Genomic DNA, 17,991 nt, shown 5'->3' with positions numbered 1-17,991 from the left:
TACTCTGGTGTTTATGTGGAATTTCTTATCTTCTCCTGATGGTTCTTTGTCTAATATTTTCTCTAGTGAAATTTTTTAAAAATATATTTAAAAACTATATTAATATCCAATGCATAAAGCCATGACGCATTCACTTTTTCTGAAATTATTCAGGGTCAGGGTAGTGCATTTACCTTGCATATATGAAGCCTGGGTTTGAGCCACCGTGCCGCAGAAACAAACAAAAAGAAAGAAGAAACCTTTCCTGAAATGTTCGTTTATTCTTTGTAGATTATGCCTAGCTTCTTGTTAAATGAATTAATGGGATTCAGGCTTAGAGCACGTGACTGCATGGAATCCATACTGTACTAGCCACCCATCACACTTTGGACGCCTGGTCAGTCTCTCAGTGTCTTTGCTGGCCATGGCAGCGGCCCTTTAGAGAAGACTTTTAGCCCCTGGCCCTCCCCCATCTCTGGTTAATCCCAAACTGGCCTGACCTCTGAGGTTCTGCCGGGTTTCACGTCTTTGGAACACGTTACTGCTTCTCTCTGACATCATGACGGTTTCCTTTTCCATTTCATGCTCTCCCACAAGCTATCAACATGTTGTTTAGCCTTCATTCTCCTCTTGGAAATGTCACAATAAAGAATTAGGTATAACTTTCCAGCTTTCTTCTTAATCTGCCAACTGTGTCATGCAGCATCTCATCTCCTTTATCGATCACTGATTTTATTGACGCCTATCAATGGTGTTTTACCTATAAAAATTATTTCATCGATTTTAATATTGAGTCATCTATGCTCTCATCAAGGAGGTGACTTTGTGGTTTCAAGGGATCAGATTTCTGTGGGGGCTGGCGCTGCGCCGTGGGGTGGGATGAGACTGGCCCAGGAGATTATTGGTAAACTGAGGCTGTGACTCTGAAGAGCAGGCGTAGAAGAGGCAGCAAACCTGATGGCTTGTTCTGGGGGAAAGAAGCATCATTAAACATTTTATAATTGGCCATAGAGAGTGTCTTTGTGAGATTAGTGTTAAGGGGAAATGGAATAGCTCTCAGCTTTAAGCTTCCCACGTTTTAGTGGGTGCACTGTACAATTCTGAGTTCCTGCCCTACAGTATATGCCATCCAAAGATTGTGTACTGTGATCATTAATTGATTCTTGTTTCCTGAGAGATGCCATGCCAGACACTATGGTGGCCTCGAGGCACTGACGTTTGGGATGCACGAACATTTCTTACATATCAACCTGGTCTGAAGTGGTATGTCAACATGTACTTTTTCTTGTTTCCAGCACGCTCTCCTGGCTCTAAAGTTTATCCTTGCCTTTGCCATTCCTGACAAACCACGGCATATCCAGATGAAACTGGCCAGATTGGAATTTGAGTCGTTGGAAGCACTGAAGCAGCAGGTAAGGGCAAGAGTTTTAAAAGTAAATGTATTTAGCAAATACCAAAGGCCATCATTCATTGGGTGTTCTCTCTCTTTCTCTTTCCTTCTCACTCCTCTCTCTCTGTATTTCCTTCAGCCTTGAAATTACCCACTAAGTACAGAAGTCACCAGCTTAGCTTGGCAAAACAAAACTAAAATCCTAATGATATGAGCCACAGAGATTTAAACACTGAAACTAAGCAAAGCAAAAATATTCAGGCATGTTAAATAAAGAATAAGACTATCAGTTAGCCAAAGAAAGAGAAAGAGATTTCCAAGAATCACAGTGGGGCAGCTTCCCACATTTGCTCAGTCTGCCTTCCTCAGAAACATGAAGAGAGAGAAGAAATTGAATCCCAAGTAGTATCCTGCAGGGAGCAGGAGAGAAGGAGAAAGTGTGGGCAAAAGCAACAATAAAGATCAGAATGTGGAAGCTGCTTCCCACAGGCTCCCATGTTCTGCCAGAGACTCCTCCGCCACCACAAACGAGAGCGATAGGCCAGGTGTTAGGGCAGATGTCTAGCCTTTACCTGGCGCTGGGCTGCCCCCTACACTGCTGGCCCTCTGCCCCTCCAGTGTTACTGGGTATTGCTCCGGTGGCCTCTAAACACCACTGTCCCGAGGTTTGCCAGGAATGGTGCCCCTATCATAAGTGAATTAATTTAACTTGAAAAAGAAGGGGGGGAGTCATTTTTCAATTTTTTTAAAAAAGAGGAAAGAAATAGATCATTGGTGAAAGGATGCTGACATAATGGTGGATTTTTACCAATAGCTTTGTAAATCCTGGTCCCAAAATAAATAAATAATAAAAAGAAAGGGAGAGTGGGGAGACAGTACCTTCTTGATTCTCAGAGCTAGTTTTCTTTGGTGATGCTTAGGCATGTAAATAATGAGAAAGCAAAAAGATTTTATCATTGGGGAGGTCATATTCTGGGGTTGGCACCTTACCGACCTCACAGACCAGTAGGGGCAGCTGGTAGGGTGCTTGTCTTGCATATGGTCAGCCCAGGTTCAATGCCCTGAGCCCTGCCAGGAGTGATCCCTGAGCACAGAGCCAGGAGTAAGTTCTGAGCAGGGTGTACCCTAGCCCCAAGAAAGAAACATAAAAACATTAAAGATCTATGGAGAGGCTGGAGCAATAGCACAGCGGGTAGGGCGTTTGCCTTGCACGCGGCCGACCCGGGTTCGATTCCCAGCATCCCATATGGTCCCCTGAGTACCGCCAGGAGTAATTCCTGAGTGCAGAGCCAGGAGTAACCCCTGTGCATCGCCAGGTGTGACCCAAAAAGCAAATAAATAAATAAAAATAAAGATCTATGGAAAAAAAAAACTATAGACATTTCCCAGCACAAATGCCTTCTGCATCAGAGTACAAAACCCCACAAATATAAAGGAAATTAGTGAGAAAGTAAAATACATGAAAATCTAAAATATCTATACACTAGAAGTGTAAGAAAATTTCAGGCATAAATTTGATGAACTAGAGAAACATTGGTAACATATAAAAAGTTAATTTTTAATTCATTATTTTCTCCAAATCCACAAAAGACAACTCAGTAATCTAAGGATAACATGGATACACATACTATCAAGCTAATAAGAATGCTCAATATCACTCAAAATTTAAGAAATTTTGAATTTCTTTTTTGAGTCAATGATAAAACCTGGCATTTTAGCTATTTTGTCAACAAATTAACAAATTGTATGTGGGAGGAAAGTGTGTCGTTATTTCATATACTCTTGACAGAAATATAAACTAATGTGGCCTTTCTAGAATGTGATTGAATCAAAATCCAAATTAGTGCCCCCCTCAACATACACAGAAGATTCTTCTTAGGATAATAATTCTTCTTAGGATCATAATAAAGTTATATATTAAAGAGTACCAAAACATAATGGTCGAAATGTTTTTTAAAAAAAACTTTATTTAAACACTGTGGTTTACAAAAGTTGTTCATAATCTAGTTGTTCCAACACCAATCCCACCGTCAGTCTGACTTCCTTCCACCATTGTTCCCACCCACCCCTCAAACTTTTTCCCTTGTCAGGCAGCACAAAATAAAGTATTTTATATTGATTGTTACAACAAGATGGTAAGTGGAATTATAAAAAAAAATAGTACAGCAAAAGAATATTTATGAAAATTGTTATATCTCACCATAGGGCTATTAAAGTCACCGAGAATTTACTAAGCTGTTTGTTGCTAGTTGAGCCTTCTGTGTTATTGTTTCTTGCTTGAGATTAGTTGGCTTCTATGCCACTTTCCCATCTAATTTGCTGTGCTCTGGCTGGGCGGTCAATATTGTAGAATTTGGAGGTGCTACGGGATAGTATATGCATCTGTATATTCTGTACATTCTCGGAACTCCATGATCCATGTTCCTGGAAGTTTTGTCAGCTTGGTGTCTCTTCAGAGATTAGTTATGAAGCAGTGAAGGTGGGCTGTTTGTGTGGTGTGGCTGTAGGGTGTGGGTGCGCTCTGGGCCTGCCTTATTTGTTTTTTTGTTTGGGTCTTTAGGTCACATAGAGCAGTGCTCAGGAGGTACTCCTGATTCAGTCCTGGGGGTCACTGCTTGTTCCTAGTGGTACTCAAGGTTCCATTTGTGGTACTGGGGACTGAAGCTCTGACTTGTATGCAGGGCCTGTGTTCCAACCTGTTGAGTTATCATCCCAGTCCTGGGATTATTTGTCATGTTGCCTATATGCATTTCTGCATTTAGCACAAGTAAGTGAGGAGCAAAGTTCTCCCTCGTGTGGGTAGTTTGAATAATGCCTTTCCTAATGCCACTTTGAGAAAAATACCATGGACACATTCTTCACACACTCTCACTGTTTAAGGGGAAAAAAACCTGATAAGAACAAGGACATTTTTAGAGTAAAACATTTTCACACATTGTATACATTGTCTGTGTAAAATTGGATGGAGACCATGAACTAATAGGGGACCCAGGCTGTGGAGGAGGCCAAGTGGGGTGTGTTTGTAAATTCCTCAGCAAACCTCTGGCAAAGTCAGGACAAGTCCAGAGCAAGGAGGCAGGCTTGGGCACTGTGCACTTGGCACCCCATTCCATATTTTGAAGTGTCTATTCAGCTTTCTCTTAGCCAAAGGGCCCCCGAGGGTAAGCAGCAGAGAAGTAGGATGAATGGGAGAGGGAGCAGAGTGTATCCTGGCATGGATCTCACAAGGACCATCCGGGCAGAAGCTGGCACGTCTGAACCTCGATTCTCAAACCCTCAACTTCCACATGTTCTACTTCCTAAAACATGTCCACCTGCCAGGTTCAGGTGGCCTGCAGGTGTCTCCTGGCGGGTCACTGTGTCTCCTCTCTTCTCGACCTTGGCCAGGCCCAGGTACCTTATCTGCCCATGTCTGTGCAGACCTCCCAGGTTTGAAGAGAAGCTTCAAACTGGAAGTGTAGGGGGCCTGTGTTTCACAAAGACCCACCATTTCCTGCCTCTCAAAACCAAATCTATCTCCTTATAGAGATGTTTTCTAAAATATAGCCAAAAAAACAAGTTTGATAGATGCTATCCAAACATATATTTTGATTTATGTTACTGTGATCACTCACACACCAATAATTAATTGGAATGTCAATCAGTCCCTAAAAACATTAAAATTCTTATATTTTACATTTAAATGATAAATCAGTCCAGCGAATCTTAAATATTTATTTACTGGTCACAGTAAATTTTTAAAACTTTTATATTTCAACTTATGTACATCTAGTTACTGCAGCAACATACACAAGAATGGTTGATAAAAGACTTATAAGCAAAAAAAACCAATATTTTTTAATTAGCATAAAGTTTAAGAGAAGTGGGAAAAATATATATCAAAAACTAGAAAACGTGGAACAGTTTTTCCTATTAAGAACCTATTCGTGTTCTTAATTAGGAAACTTAAATGGGTGATGGCAGATGTAAGATTCCTGTATTATTTAGAATCTCTTGAATATCTTTGAAAGAGCAACCCACTCATGTAAGTATTCACAGTGTGCTAGAAAGTAATGCCACTTTCAGACAAATACCTTGGGCACAACTATTTAATTATTTTTTACAACTCTATGATTTATGGTGAAAAATATCAGACATAAATTTAAAATTGTGACTGCTATGTGTGTAAGACGTAGCTTCCAAAAATTCTAAGGAGCTTGTAGAAGAAATACATTTTTTTTAATGTACAGCATTGTCTCTGGAAGGATTTTGGAAAATCAGATTTCTGCATTCCCAGGGAGGCTTCTGCTTCGTAGTGAGGTTTCGTCACACAGCTCCATGACTGGCATTAACTGGAGCTCAAGGGGAGACCTTGCTTTGTGTCAGTAAAACTTTCCCAGTGCTCACGATTGCACATGTCCATGAACTTGCCCCCTTGTCATGAGTTTACTAGACACATTCACGTAAAATCCCGTGAAAGTGATGTTAGGTTTTATTTGAGGGGTGCCCTGCCACAGAGATGTTAGATTTTATTTGAGGGGTGTCCTGCTGATTCGGGTTTACTCGGGCGTGACCATGAGTCCTCTCCAGCCTCAGCTCTTGGACTTTGTATCTTCAGGCACACCCAGACAATGAAGCAAGCCCCAATTCAAAGTAAACATCTCTGTGTCATTACCATCATTGAAAGGTTTAACATGAGCCAAAGTTTTATCTCAGAGTATTTGGAAAGTAAGAACAGTGCTGGAGTGATAGCACAGCGGCAGGGCGTTTGCCTTGCACACAGCCCACCCGGGTTCGATTCCTCCGCCCCTCTCGGAGAGCCCAGCAAGCTACCGAGAGTATCTCGCCTGCATAGCAGAGCCTGGCAAGCTACCTGTGGCGTATTCGATACGCCAAAAACAGTAACCAGTCTCACAATGGTGACGTTACTGGTGCCCACTTGAGCAAATCAGTGAGCAATGGGATGACAGTGACAGTGACAGGAACAATGAAAAAGACTTCCAGTTTCTTTGAGTTCTTTCTTTGAGGGGGTCGCTTCCGGCAGTACTTATGGGACCATGTGGTGCTGGGCTTGAACCCAGGGATCAACTGTCACATCTCTCACATCGCTCTTAGAACCAGGCTTGCGCTCAGGGATTGCACACCTTGAGCTCTCCCTGGCCCTAACTTTGTCTTTAGTTGTTGTTTTTTTCTTTCCAGGACATAGATATATTTTAGATGCATTTATCTAACATCACCTTCTTACAAACTATGCTTTGGAATGCTGATCTTTATGGATAGGTTGCAGGGGGGGGGGGGGGAAACAAGATATCAGCAGGGTTAAGAGTCAGTTCACTTATTGAATAATGTCCTCAAACAGGAATCCTTAGCTTGCATGATAGGTAATTTTTGCACTTGCAGCTTGGATGTCTCTGCTGCATCGAGGAGGCAAGAGGCAGTAAGAAGTATGGTCAGGGGTTCTCATCCAGGACTGCAGACTCACAGAAGGCGCTTCCCTGCACCTGTCTCCATGACATCTTTCTTAAAATCCCAGACTGAGAATAAAAGTGCTGGGTGGATGCTGGTCAGCAGAGCTGGGGCAGGGACTCCTCACTTTTGCTTTTTCAAAAACTGAGATTAACTGGCTTGTCTTCTGTTTACTGGCTGAAGTTGTGCCAATTTCTAGGATGCAATATTTTTTTTCTTATTTTTCTTTGCATTTTACTGTCCGCTTGGTAAGTAAGTCTTAACTCACCAAGTTATTCCCAAGACCCAAGGCCAAGCGAACTTTTGCCATATGCCCTGGTCTGTTCTTGCGCCCCAGATCAAACATAGAGTGTTAAGAGCATATTGAAGAATCTTTGTTAATGTCCTGTCTAACCCCAGACTATTTGAGAATGTGACCCATGTTTGACAGTAAGCTCCTCTTTAAATATTACTCCTTGTGAATAATTACAGTATTATGCTTTAGTTTCTATTTTATGAACAAGTGTGACTGAGAAACTATCATTGGACCGTTCAAAATATGCCCCTTGAATGCAGGACTTTAGGGGTTGCTCAGGTCCTGCCCTCTCAAAACTCTGATTTTCCTAAGTCTAAAGCAGGGTCCACGCACCCACAGTTAAAAACCGTTCCTACTGTTCCGTCCCCCTTTTCTCCTCTTCCGTGAGAGATAGACCCCAAGTTTGGTTAGGTGAGTTCCAAGAGCCAGCAAGTTCTGGGCCAATTTGAGTCACCCGGAATTAGTGAGGTGGGTTTTTCTGTTGTGTGTGTGTGTGTGTGTTTTATAAAATGAAGGGATGGTTCCATAGAAAATCTGTAGGAATGCCCAGAAATCTCCATTTTAACCAGCACTTCCAAGCGTCACAGGTAGGAGCCTGCTCCGTGGGTTCTAGCAGTTTCCCTCAGCTTGTGACGGGGTGGAGGTGGGGAGGAAAGTACTGGGACCTGTTCTTTCTTTCCGTGTCAGGCAGGAAACCATGTGCTATTTCTAAATATAGAGGCAAATTAGATATACTTGAAGGTGAGAGGCAAACTCGGGAAAATAAAATTGTTTGCTTTTCAAAGGGCATTTTCAAATGAGTAGACTTCAGTTTGGAGACCTTTACAAAGAATTCTAGACAGTAAATATCATCCCAGTAATGCCCTTTTATTTCTTTTCAAATTGATTTATTTAGCTCTCAGCAATTTTTGGTCCCATTAAACATAGCGGGAGCCCTCTCCAGGTACCATTCGCTCTTCCGTGGAGCACTTCCAGGAAGACATCCCACTTCTCGGTGCTGGCACCGCTCTGACCCTCACACCAGACAGCACTCCAGGGCCAAGGTACAAGTGGAGACTTTGAGAAAATAACAAATCGCTGTAAAGCACAGAAAAAATTTTAAATGAAAAAAAAGAAAAGAAAAGGAAAAGGAAAGCTTCACCGATCAGCAACTTTACTTTGCAGGGTTACGTAGGTGTAACCTATTTGCAGTCTTTTCCAAGAACTACAGGCATTTTCTTTTCCTGTATGTGTACTCTCAAACTCTGAAGCTTTTGCAAGTGGAAAGTGAGTCTCATAGCATACAAGGAGGGGGTGTTAGAGTATTTGGCTCATGCATCTATAATCCTGTGTTGATGGGCCAACATAGAGTGCAGAATGAAATGTTAATCCAGGTAAAGAATTGGCTTCTAAGAAAACCAGTTGCAGGCACTGCCAGAACCTGAATCCTCAAGGGAGAGGATGGTCCATTCCCCAGGTCACCAGTCTTCCAACCCTTGCAACTTCAGGGCAGGTGACCTCACTGTCCTATGCCATAGCTCCACACAACACAGCCCCAAGAGTCAGAGGAGGCCAGAGACACCACCTCCTTAAGAAGCTGGAGTGAAACTTCGAGTAAGACACGGCGTGAGCGAAGCCAGGTGTGGGAGGGTGGGGAGGGTGCTGACAGTAGGGGAGAATCCTCTCGGTGTAGCGGGAAGGCGTTCCGGGATCAGGATTTTGGAAGAGGCAAAATGCCATCTCTGCAATAGCCAGGGCTGTTTCTATGCCGGGATGGAGTGGGGAGGGCAGTCATGGCTGGCACAAGGTTGGGTGGCACTTAAACCTGCCACAGTTTTATTGGAGGGAGGGGAGCTCCCAAGCAGTGCTCAGGGGGTTCCTCCTGGTGATCTTGGCTTCCTGGGCAGGCAGTTCAATGCAAGGGCCCTAGGAAGAGCCGCCTGAGATTCCCCAGCAATGCATGGGAACCTCCAGGGCTGATCTTAGAGGGACTTGGGGGACTAGGTGGTACCAGAGATCTAACCAATCAGCAGCTTCACAGCAGACACCTTAACCCCTGCACTATCTGCCCAGCCGCCTCTCCTCCCATACTACCACATACTACCACCATACTTCTGGCTTCTCCACATGCTGTGACAGCCTCAGCAAAGTTCTGGGGGTAAAGTCGGTTAGCCTTTGGCATGTGCTCATTCACACAGTAGATCTTTTGCTGTCAGCTACGAAACTTTCTTCAAGGGAGGGCAGTGTTCCAATAAGCCCTCGTAGCTGTGCATCTCTCAGCCCCATTTCCCATCATGCTGCTTGTTTCTCGGCTGATTGGGTCCAGCTCCAATCTCGTACTAATGCATTCCTGGCTCCCTGCTGGAAACTGACCACGGGCTTCTGCCTCCCTCTCTCCTCGTCGCCCCGACCCCACCTCCTGGGAAGCCTCACCTGCACTGGGAGGACATGGGTACCTTGACCCTTTCTGTGCACTTGTCCCCTTCACCTCCCCCCCACGCCCCACCCCTGCTCCTGGCCAGCTATGTGTGACCCAGCAGGGCCTTCCTTCATGCTGTCCGGGGCCCAGTGCCAGCACACTCTGGCTAAATCTCCACTTAATCAAACTGTGTTTATTGACTCATACATAGTTCAGAAGCTAATATATTAAGTAAATGACAAACGATGCCCTTGGATGAGAAGAAAGAGGAATCTTAAAATAGGCACCCTGGCAAAAAACAGAAGCAGTTCGGTCACCTGCCTCCCAGGGGTCACTGGCAAGAGAACACTTTCTGGAAAACTGTGTGTCAGTACCTGATTTGGGTCTCATACCCAGCCTTGATAAAGTTTAAATCCTGTTGCTTGCCTTTTTTTTTTCCAGAAGGACTGGTTGACATGAGTAACAAGGGGGTAGCTCCCCACAAACGGGCAAAATAAGCCTAGATCAGGCCAAGTAGAATTCTGCAGTTGCTTGTGCATTGCCCAGATTCCAACTCAGGGCCAATCCTGTCCTTATCACATGTGTGTGTAGATTATTCCCCCACTGTTTTTTCTGTACTCATTAGACAAAAACACTTTAAAGTGTGCAGAGGCGTCCAGACATTAAAATAAGGTCCTTTGTTAAAGCTCTAGAAAGCTTCTAATCATTTTTGTCTTTCCTAGTAAACAGACTCTGTAAATTGCTACTTATCTCTTTCCCTTGGTTCTCTAAGCTAAATTAAAAATTTTGTACATGTTGATTTTCCCGTAGATGTCTAAAACATAGTTATAGCTGGATTTTCTTTTTTCACTTCTGAAAAGATTACTGGGTCGGCCACAAAATAGAGGAAAACAGGACATTTCCACGTTATCCCAGGGGTAGATTGGAAGCAGTGTGGGCAGACAGAAAGAACAGAACGGACAGAGCATGTTCCAGCCAAGAAGACCCTTGAGTAACCGTGCCAGGAGGAGGGTGGCAGCGGGGCTGCCCTGTGCTCAGGATTACTGTAGACTATGTCTGCCGTCATCAAGAAAAAAAATTAGTCATGTCATAAGTTATTCTAGAAATTTAGGAATGTTTAAAACTGTACATTTAAAAAGAAAAGAAATAAGGCCATAATCCGGTAAGATAGTCAACGTCAACGTTCTAAGGACCCATCTCAGAGTCAGAGATTTATAACTCCATTGTTTCACGGCCAGCAGGCACAGGAAGTAGGTCTTCCCATTCCAGGCCAATGCCCAGACGTGTATCTGTTTTCACTCTTTTGCTAAATGTTCTAGGATGTATTGTTGGCTTTATCAAGGTCACAGACATTCGTGATCACCATACTAAATTCAATATAAATTTGTCTTACTCCAAGAGAAATTGATATTTGTTAATGAATAAGTCAGTAACTAAATGAATACTCCTAGTATCAAAATACCATTTCTTTATGCTTTCTTTCTTTACTAAATTCAAGTCCTTGACTTTGAAATTACCTTCAGTGTATTAAGGGTGGGAATCAGGAAACCATTATTGAGCATTTACATACTAGGAAACCACAGAATATTTTTTCAATCTTTGTTTTTAATTACTAGAAAATTGCTGAAGTAGAAAATCTTTTACTTAACATAACAAACTATTAGTTTCTATTGATTTCCAATACTACAGACCATTAGGGATATGCCTGAAAATTATAACATTCAATGGATGAAAACCTAAAAGGACTAAGCTGAAATTATAGCAATTGTCAGACTAAGAAATGGACTTTAAGGTAGATTCTCGAAAAGAGCATATTTGGTGATTGCAATTTTTCCCCTAAAAATCAAATATGGAAAACAATAATGCTTGGACTTTAGAACTTTTTGAAATTCACCTACCTAATTTTAAAAAAGCAATCTCACCATTATCATATAATAATCTCTCATTATTACTATAATGATTTTGTGAATATAAATAGTAGTTTACTGAATATGTAAGTCAACATTAAAATTCATTATAACTCTCAAGCAAATATTGAATACTTCTATGATGATAGAGCAAAATTGTGAAGCATCAGTAATTTCCTGCATTAGACAATTGTCTGGTTCTAGAGTTGAATAACTATACAGAAATAACCTTGAGCTAAACACTGATTTTATAGATTAAGGAGTCAGGTCACTAATTTGGTTGTCATCCTCCATGATGATTAGAGAGAGTAGTACAGTGAATCCCTGTCTATCTACCCATGATCTCAGCATCAAATTTTTATCAACTCCTAACCAAACTTATTCCATTTGTCCCCACACTGCCATTCCTGGATTATTATATTTTTGTGGTGGGGTGTGGCCCCCAAGGCCATCCCCTTAATATTTACACCCTGTGGTCACAAAATTAGAGACTTGGTGAGATTCACCATTGGACCATAATTTGTTGTGCTTCATTATTCCTGTATCCCTGCCTACAACTTTATTGGGGCCCTGAATCAGCTATCAGCTGCTTTAAAATTCCTAATCCACAGAAAGTACAAGATTCTAAATGCTTGTTGTTTTAAGTCACTAACCCTTACAGTAATTTATTACACAGAAATTATTAATCAGGACCAGAGAGACAATATAGCCTAGCACATAGCCGACTCAGGTTCAATCCCAGCACCTAGCACTCCTAAGCTCTTTAGGAATAAGCCCTGAGCACTGCCAAAACAAAAACAAAAGTCATCTGATCATTCCTTCCGGGCTAGAGCAATAATACAGCAGGTAGTACCTTGCACACAGCCAACCCAAATTCAATCCCAGTCATTCCATCATTCCCTGCCTACCAAGAGTGATTCCTGAGTGCAGAGCCAAGAATAAACCTTGAGTACTGCCAGGGGTGACCCCCTCCCCACCACAAAAATACAATAATCCAGGAAAGGCAGTGTGGGGACAAAGGGAACAAGTTTGATTAGGAGTTGATAAAAATTTGATGCTAAGATCATGGGTAGATAGACAGGTATTCAGTGTATTACTCTCTCTAATGTTGTATAAGAAAAGGAGAAAAGGAAAAGGAAAGGGACCAGAGAGGCAGTACAGTATATAAGGCACTAGCTTTCCACGCAGCCCACCCAGATTTGATCTCCAGCACTCCGAATAGTTCTCTGAGCACTGCCAGGAGTGATCCCCAAGTGCAGAACCAGAAGTAAGCCCTGAACACCGGCAAGAGTGGTCCAAAAAGATAAAGGAAAAAAAGAAAGACAAAAAACAACTTTTTTCTTCTTCTTCTCTAAAATCAAGCCATCAATAAATCCCAAATTCCCTTGCACATACCCTGGCCTTTGGCTCGGCAGTCCTGTGTTCTCTTGGCTATGTCTTCCTGCATGAATAGGACCAGAAAATTTAGCGATTTGCCCAAGATTTCCCCTCAGTTCTTTGCACTTAACATTGAAGCTGGATATTTGGACTTTAGTTCAATAGTACAATGGTCCTAGTGGTTCAGGTAGCCCTTGCCATTGTTGAGACCATCCTGGACACCTTTGTACCTCTTTATATTTGAAACTGTCAAATCAGGGCTGAGAGAGCCTTGCTTAAAGATCCACTGAGTCCAGCCTGACTGGAGTATAGTGATACTTTCCTTTTATATGCTGGTTGAGATCATCAGAACGCTAACAAATCCACTATGTTGGTTACTCTTTATACAGTCTATGAGGATAAGCCTGCTAGATTTCATAGCAAATTTTTTATGTGTTAAGTAAATAGAGGCTTTTGCACTTTCCCCTGATTTAGTTTCAAAAGTAGAGTGTTTGGGGGGCTGAGAGATGGCCCAAAGGACTGGAGTGCATGCTTTACGAGGAAGACCCTGGTTCAGTTCCCAGCACCACATGGCCATTCATTTTGAGTAATACTAGTGAGTACCCTGGTATGCACACTGACCCACCCCCCCTAAAAAAAATAAAAGGTCTAATTTAAATAAATGTAGCTAGAAGGGCCCACCTTCTAGACCCAGCTGTTCAGTGTTCTTTCAACCCATACTTCCTTTCTGTTAAGGAGAAATAGGTAGAATTTTACTTTATTTTTAAAGTTTTTAATTTAATTAAAGAACTGCAATTTTAAAAGTTATTGATAGTTGAGTTTCAGGCATATAATATTTCGATACCAATCCCATCACCAGTGTCAAATTCCCTCCACCGGTGTCCCCAGATTCCATCTTCTTCCACCCCGGCCCTCATCTGCCACTTTGACGATACAAAGTTCAGTGGTTGCAGCTTCGATCTCCTATTTTCAGCATTGTCTAGTCTGTACTTTGGATATAGAGCTTAACCACTCTCCCAACTCAAAAATATAACTGAAGCCCTGACTTCTTTGTGCTCCCATTCCTTCCCTTTTTCTTCATCTTTCACCCTCACCCTCTGTCCCCGTGCCTGATTCCTTCCTTCTCTGTCCTCCTCCCTAAACTCTGGGATCAAGGGTGATCTAACCTCTACTAATTACATTTCCTAATCCAGTTTTCTCTGATCATCCCACAGTGAGATCATCCTGCATTTGTCTTTCTTCTTTGGCTTACTTCACTCACATGATCTTTGAGTTCCAACCAGGTTGCAGAAAATTGCATAATTACATCACTCCTAGCAGCTGCGTAGTATTCCATTGTGTATTTTTACCACATCTTCATAATCCATTCTTCTGTCTTAGACATCTAGGTTGATTTCATATCTTTGCTATTATACTAAGTGCAGCGAACAAAACAAAACTCTGTGGAAATCTCTACATTTCCTCTCAGTCCCACTGAAATAGAAAATCACTGATTGTCAGGTGCATGAAACGGGCATTTGAGACAATGTGTCTTTTGATTCCCATGGCAGAGACTCCAAATACTTTACCCCAACTCTTTGATTGATGTACTGAAGTCAGAAAATGGGTCTGGAGGATTCTGCTTCGTAGTTCCCCAGGATAACTGTGGAATAAGATTTAATGTGGAGTTTTGACTATGAGATAAAAAAAAAATTCCTTCTATACAGTTAACCAAAAATTCTTGGTGATGCCACTTAAAAATTGAAAATGTGACATAAATAGTAAGGAAAACAGTGGGAGACCAAAGAGCAGAATACTAGACCTGACAAAATACCCTGGATGATCAGATTTCATCCAGAAGCACATCATCTTCTCCATCCTTTCCAAAATCTGTTTAATGTTGTATTTTCCTGATCTACACATGTGGTCTGGGAGGCATCAGCTTTTTCCGTCATGAGTTTTTTTAGTTTTGAAACCTTTTTTTTTAAATTAGGGCTGTTCTTTTAGATAGAATCTTCCAGGCAGTTATTATCTTCCAGGCAAATATTTCTAGAGTTATACGTTAAATTTGTCTTATCTCCTCTTATCTCCAGTTTTGAAAGAATTATGTATCACTTGTCACTTGGAAAATAAATGGATCTCAAGATTCTTTCCAGTTCTTCATTCAAGTTGCTTAAAGCAGTGTTTGTGTGGGTAGAGTTACAGCTTCTTTTGTTTAAATTGTCTTGGGGGAAAAAAATGATAGGCATATATTTAATTTGCAAGTCTGGTTTTAGTCAGAAGCACGAGAGAAAATGAGCTGCCAAGTGTCGGAGAAGCAGCACTCCAATCCCGTCTCCTTTCACATGTGATAAATATTGTTTTGATTAGAGACAGAATCAATCCAGGATGCTCTTTTTAGATTCTTGGACTAATGTTTTCCCGTTTTAAAAAATGTAGGTTGTGGAAAACCAATTCTAAAACCATCAATCTGGGCTAAACTTTGTCCAGGAGAGCTGTGCACAAATCATTTCCGTGAAAATGATGTGTGATTAAACAACTGCATTCAGAGACACTCATGGAGAAATTGTCTTTAGTATTCACAGCCTGCTCCAAAACATTGACCATAAGTGGAGCATTGTGGTTCTCTGAGAATAGAACCTTAAGCAGCCTGGGACAAGGCAGATGGTTTGCCTGCTTTGGAAATTCAGAAAACGGCTTTAGGAGTCGTTGAAGTCAGGTACACATCTTGGGAATCCCTACGGTACCATTACTAAGCGTCTGGCGCCAGCTACCAAACCTCTCTGGGCCTCAGTTTCTTCCTCCGTAAAATGGACGTGATGATATAATTACCACATGGGGTGAGCAGATGGGCGTTGGCTCAGGTCACTAACTCTTACTTCAACGGATTTTGTTCCATTTCTCACCCTACAGCAGATGAGTATAAATAGAATTCTCAGCTGAGTACAGCAAAGAACTTCTTTAGTGTTGAGAGAGGAAAAAAACGCCCCTTTGAACATTCCATCCTCGGAAGTCGCCAGTTTTTTTTTTTCTTCATTTGCAGATCATTTGTAGGAAAGGAGACTGCTTGCTTTATAGATTTACCTCTTTGCTGGCAAGGGGTGTTCTTATCTGTGATTCCAGTCAGCCCTGGGGTTTCTTAATTGTTGTCCAACTACATCTGAACCTTGAAAAGGGATAAGGGAATGTTCATTAACTGAGAGAAATTTGGATTTCCATGAGTATCTGGAGAGGAGTGGTTGGTAGATCGGTGTCCTTCATCAGAAATTACAGGGGGATTTGAAAACTTAAAAAAAAAAAAATTAGTGCTGTTCTTTTTGATAGAATGTTCAAGGCAGTTATTATCTTCCAGGCAAACGTTATTGTCATTTATTGGGTAACTTCCTATTTGAAAGGAGGACCTATGTTTTATATTATGGCAGAACTCTCTGACTCGTAGATTTCAGTGAATGAGGGGAAAGCTTCTACAGTGAGAAATGTGATCATCCGCCATCACGGAGCCGACACTGCACGCCTGCATAGCACGCTGCTCAGTCTTTGGGTGTCAGCCACTTTCTCCTTCCTTTCACTCTTCTTTCCACTAGAAATCTTCTTTACTTTTTCCTGGTTTTTTTTGGGGGGGGTGGTTTTTTTGTTTGTTTTTGTTTTATTTTATTTTATTTATTTAAAACAATTTTTTTGAGCAAGAGTAAAGGACTTTGGGGCTGGAGAGATAGTACAGAGGGTAGGGCACTTGCCTTGCACACGCATGTGATGTTTGAGCCCCAGGATCCCATATGGTCTCCTGAACACTGCTGGCAGTAATTCTTTTTTTTTTTTAATTTTAAAATTTTATTGGATTACCGTGAGATAGTTACAAACTTTCATGATTACATTTTAGTCATATAAAGATCGAGCTCCTATCCTTGCCCCAGTGCACATTTTCTACCACCATTGTTCCTAGTGTCCCACCCACCACCCCAACTCCATCCCACCCCCTTCCTCTGTGGCAGGTACAATCCTTCCTACACTCTCTCTCTAATTTTGGGCATTGTGATTTGCAATACAGATACTAAGAGGCCACCGTGTTTGGTCCTTAAGTCTACTTTCAGCACGCATCTCCCATCCCGAGCAATCCCACCAATCATCATTGACTTAGTGTTCCCTTCTCCATCCCAACTGCCTTTTCCCCCAGCACGTGGGGCTGGCTTGAGTGCAGAGCCAGGAGTAATCCCTGAGCACCACCATTCTTAAATCAAAAGTTATCCCAAGACCCTCCTTTGAAACCTTTTTCTTTGTGCTCACAATAGTTGGATCTTTGTTTTGTTTGTTTGTTGTTAAATTTCCTTCTAGCAAATGGGTCTGCTTCTGCTTCGGGCTGTCTTTTCCAGGTGCCCGTGCATGCCTTTTGTACTCCTCTGATTCTTCAACGCGGGGCTCTGCAAGGCCCTGGGCTGTGTGCTCTCAGCCTGAGCAGGACTCATCCTCCCAAAGGCTGCTCTCCCTGAGCGGTGGGGGCACCCCAGCCCCCTCACCTCCCAGGGCCTGTGACGCATGCTGGCCAGGTGTCCTGAAGGGTTGTCCTCCCAGGACAGCTGGGCCCGGTGGGGGCCGGAGAGCCCTGCGGGTTACTTTCCTGGTAACAGCAGGCGAGATGAAAATAGATGTGACTTGGTTTCTGCAGCCTGTCCTGTTCTGCGACTGTTGCCATCGCAGGAAGCAAACGAGGAGTCAGTCTTAACCTGACACCCAAATAAATACATCCCGGTGGAGAGAAAACTTCCTGTCCATCCTCCCCGTGGCCGCTTCCAGGGACTCAGGGAGGGCTCTGAGCTGGACTCGCCTCCTGCCCTTTCTGGATGGTTCCGTCCCCAAGTGCAGGCCCAGTGAGATTCTGACAGTGAAGCAGTTTGGGTTGAGAGCATAGGGACATACTTTTTATTGTCCAAATGAGGCAGGGAACGAAGATGATTGTTTGCCGTTTCTGTGGTCTCTTTCATTTGATGTTTTGTTTGTTTATTTTAAAAAGAGCCCTCCCGAGTGGGAAGTGAGGCCCACGGCTGAGACAGATAGCCCGAGGCCTGGAGAGGAGCAGTGGTTTCAGAAGTGCGGAAATGCTTTCTGGACGGAACAGTGAGGGGTTCACAGCGCTGGAGGAAGGTTCTGAATCAGCTGGCCTGGGTGCCGACCCGGAGGCCGGGCTCTCAGCCATTCCCAGCAGGCCTGACCTGGGACCAGGAAA

General features: G+C 42.7%; 1 protein-coding gene across 1 annotated transcript in view; it reads left to right on the top strand.

Moving 5' to 3' along the window:
- Nucleotides 1-17,991, top strand: part of ANO10 (anoctamin 10) — a 175,234-nt gene that overhangs the window by 130,717 nt on the left and 26,526 nt on the right. The window contains exon 12 of the mRNA XM_055134561.1: nt 1,275-1,391. Within this exon, the coding sequence (XP_054990536.1) occupies nt 1,275-1,391 (117 nt within the window). The remainder of the gene's footprint in view (nt 1-1,274; nt 1,392-17,991) is intronic.

This window comes from Sorex araneus, chromosome 4 (assembly GCF_027595985.1).
Source record: "Sorex araneus isolate mSorAra2 chromosome 4, mSorAra2.pri, whole genome shotgun sequence".
NCBI lineage: Eukaryota > Metazoa > Chordata > Mammalia > Eulipotyphla > Soricidae > Sorex > Sorex araneus.
This window is presented reverse-complemented; position numbering and strand designations above follow the sequence as displayed.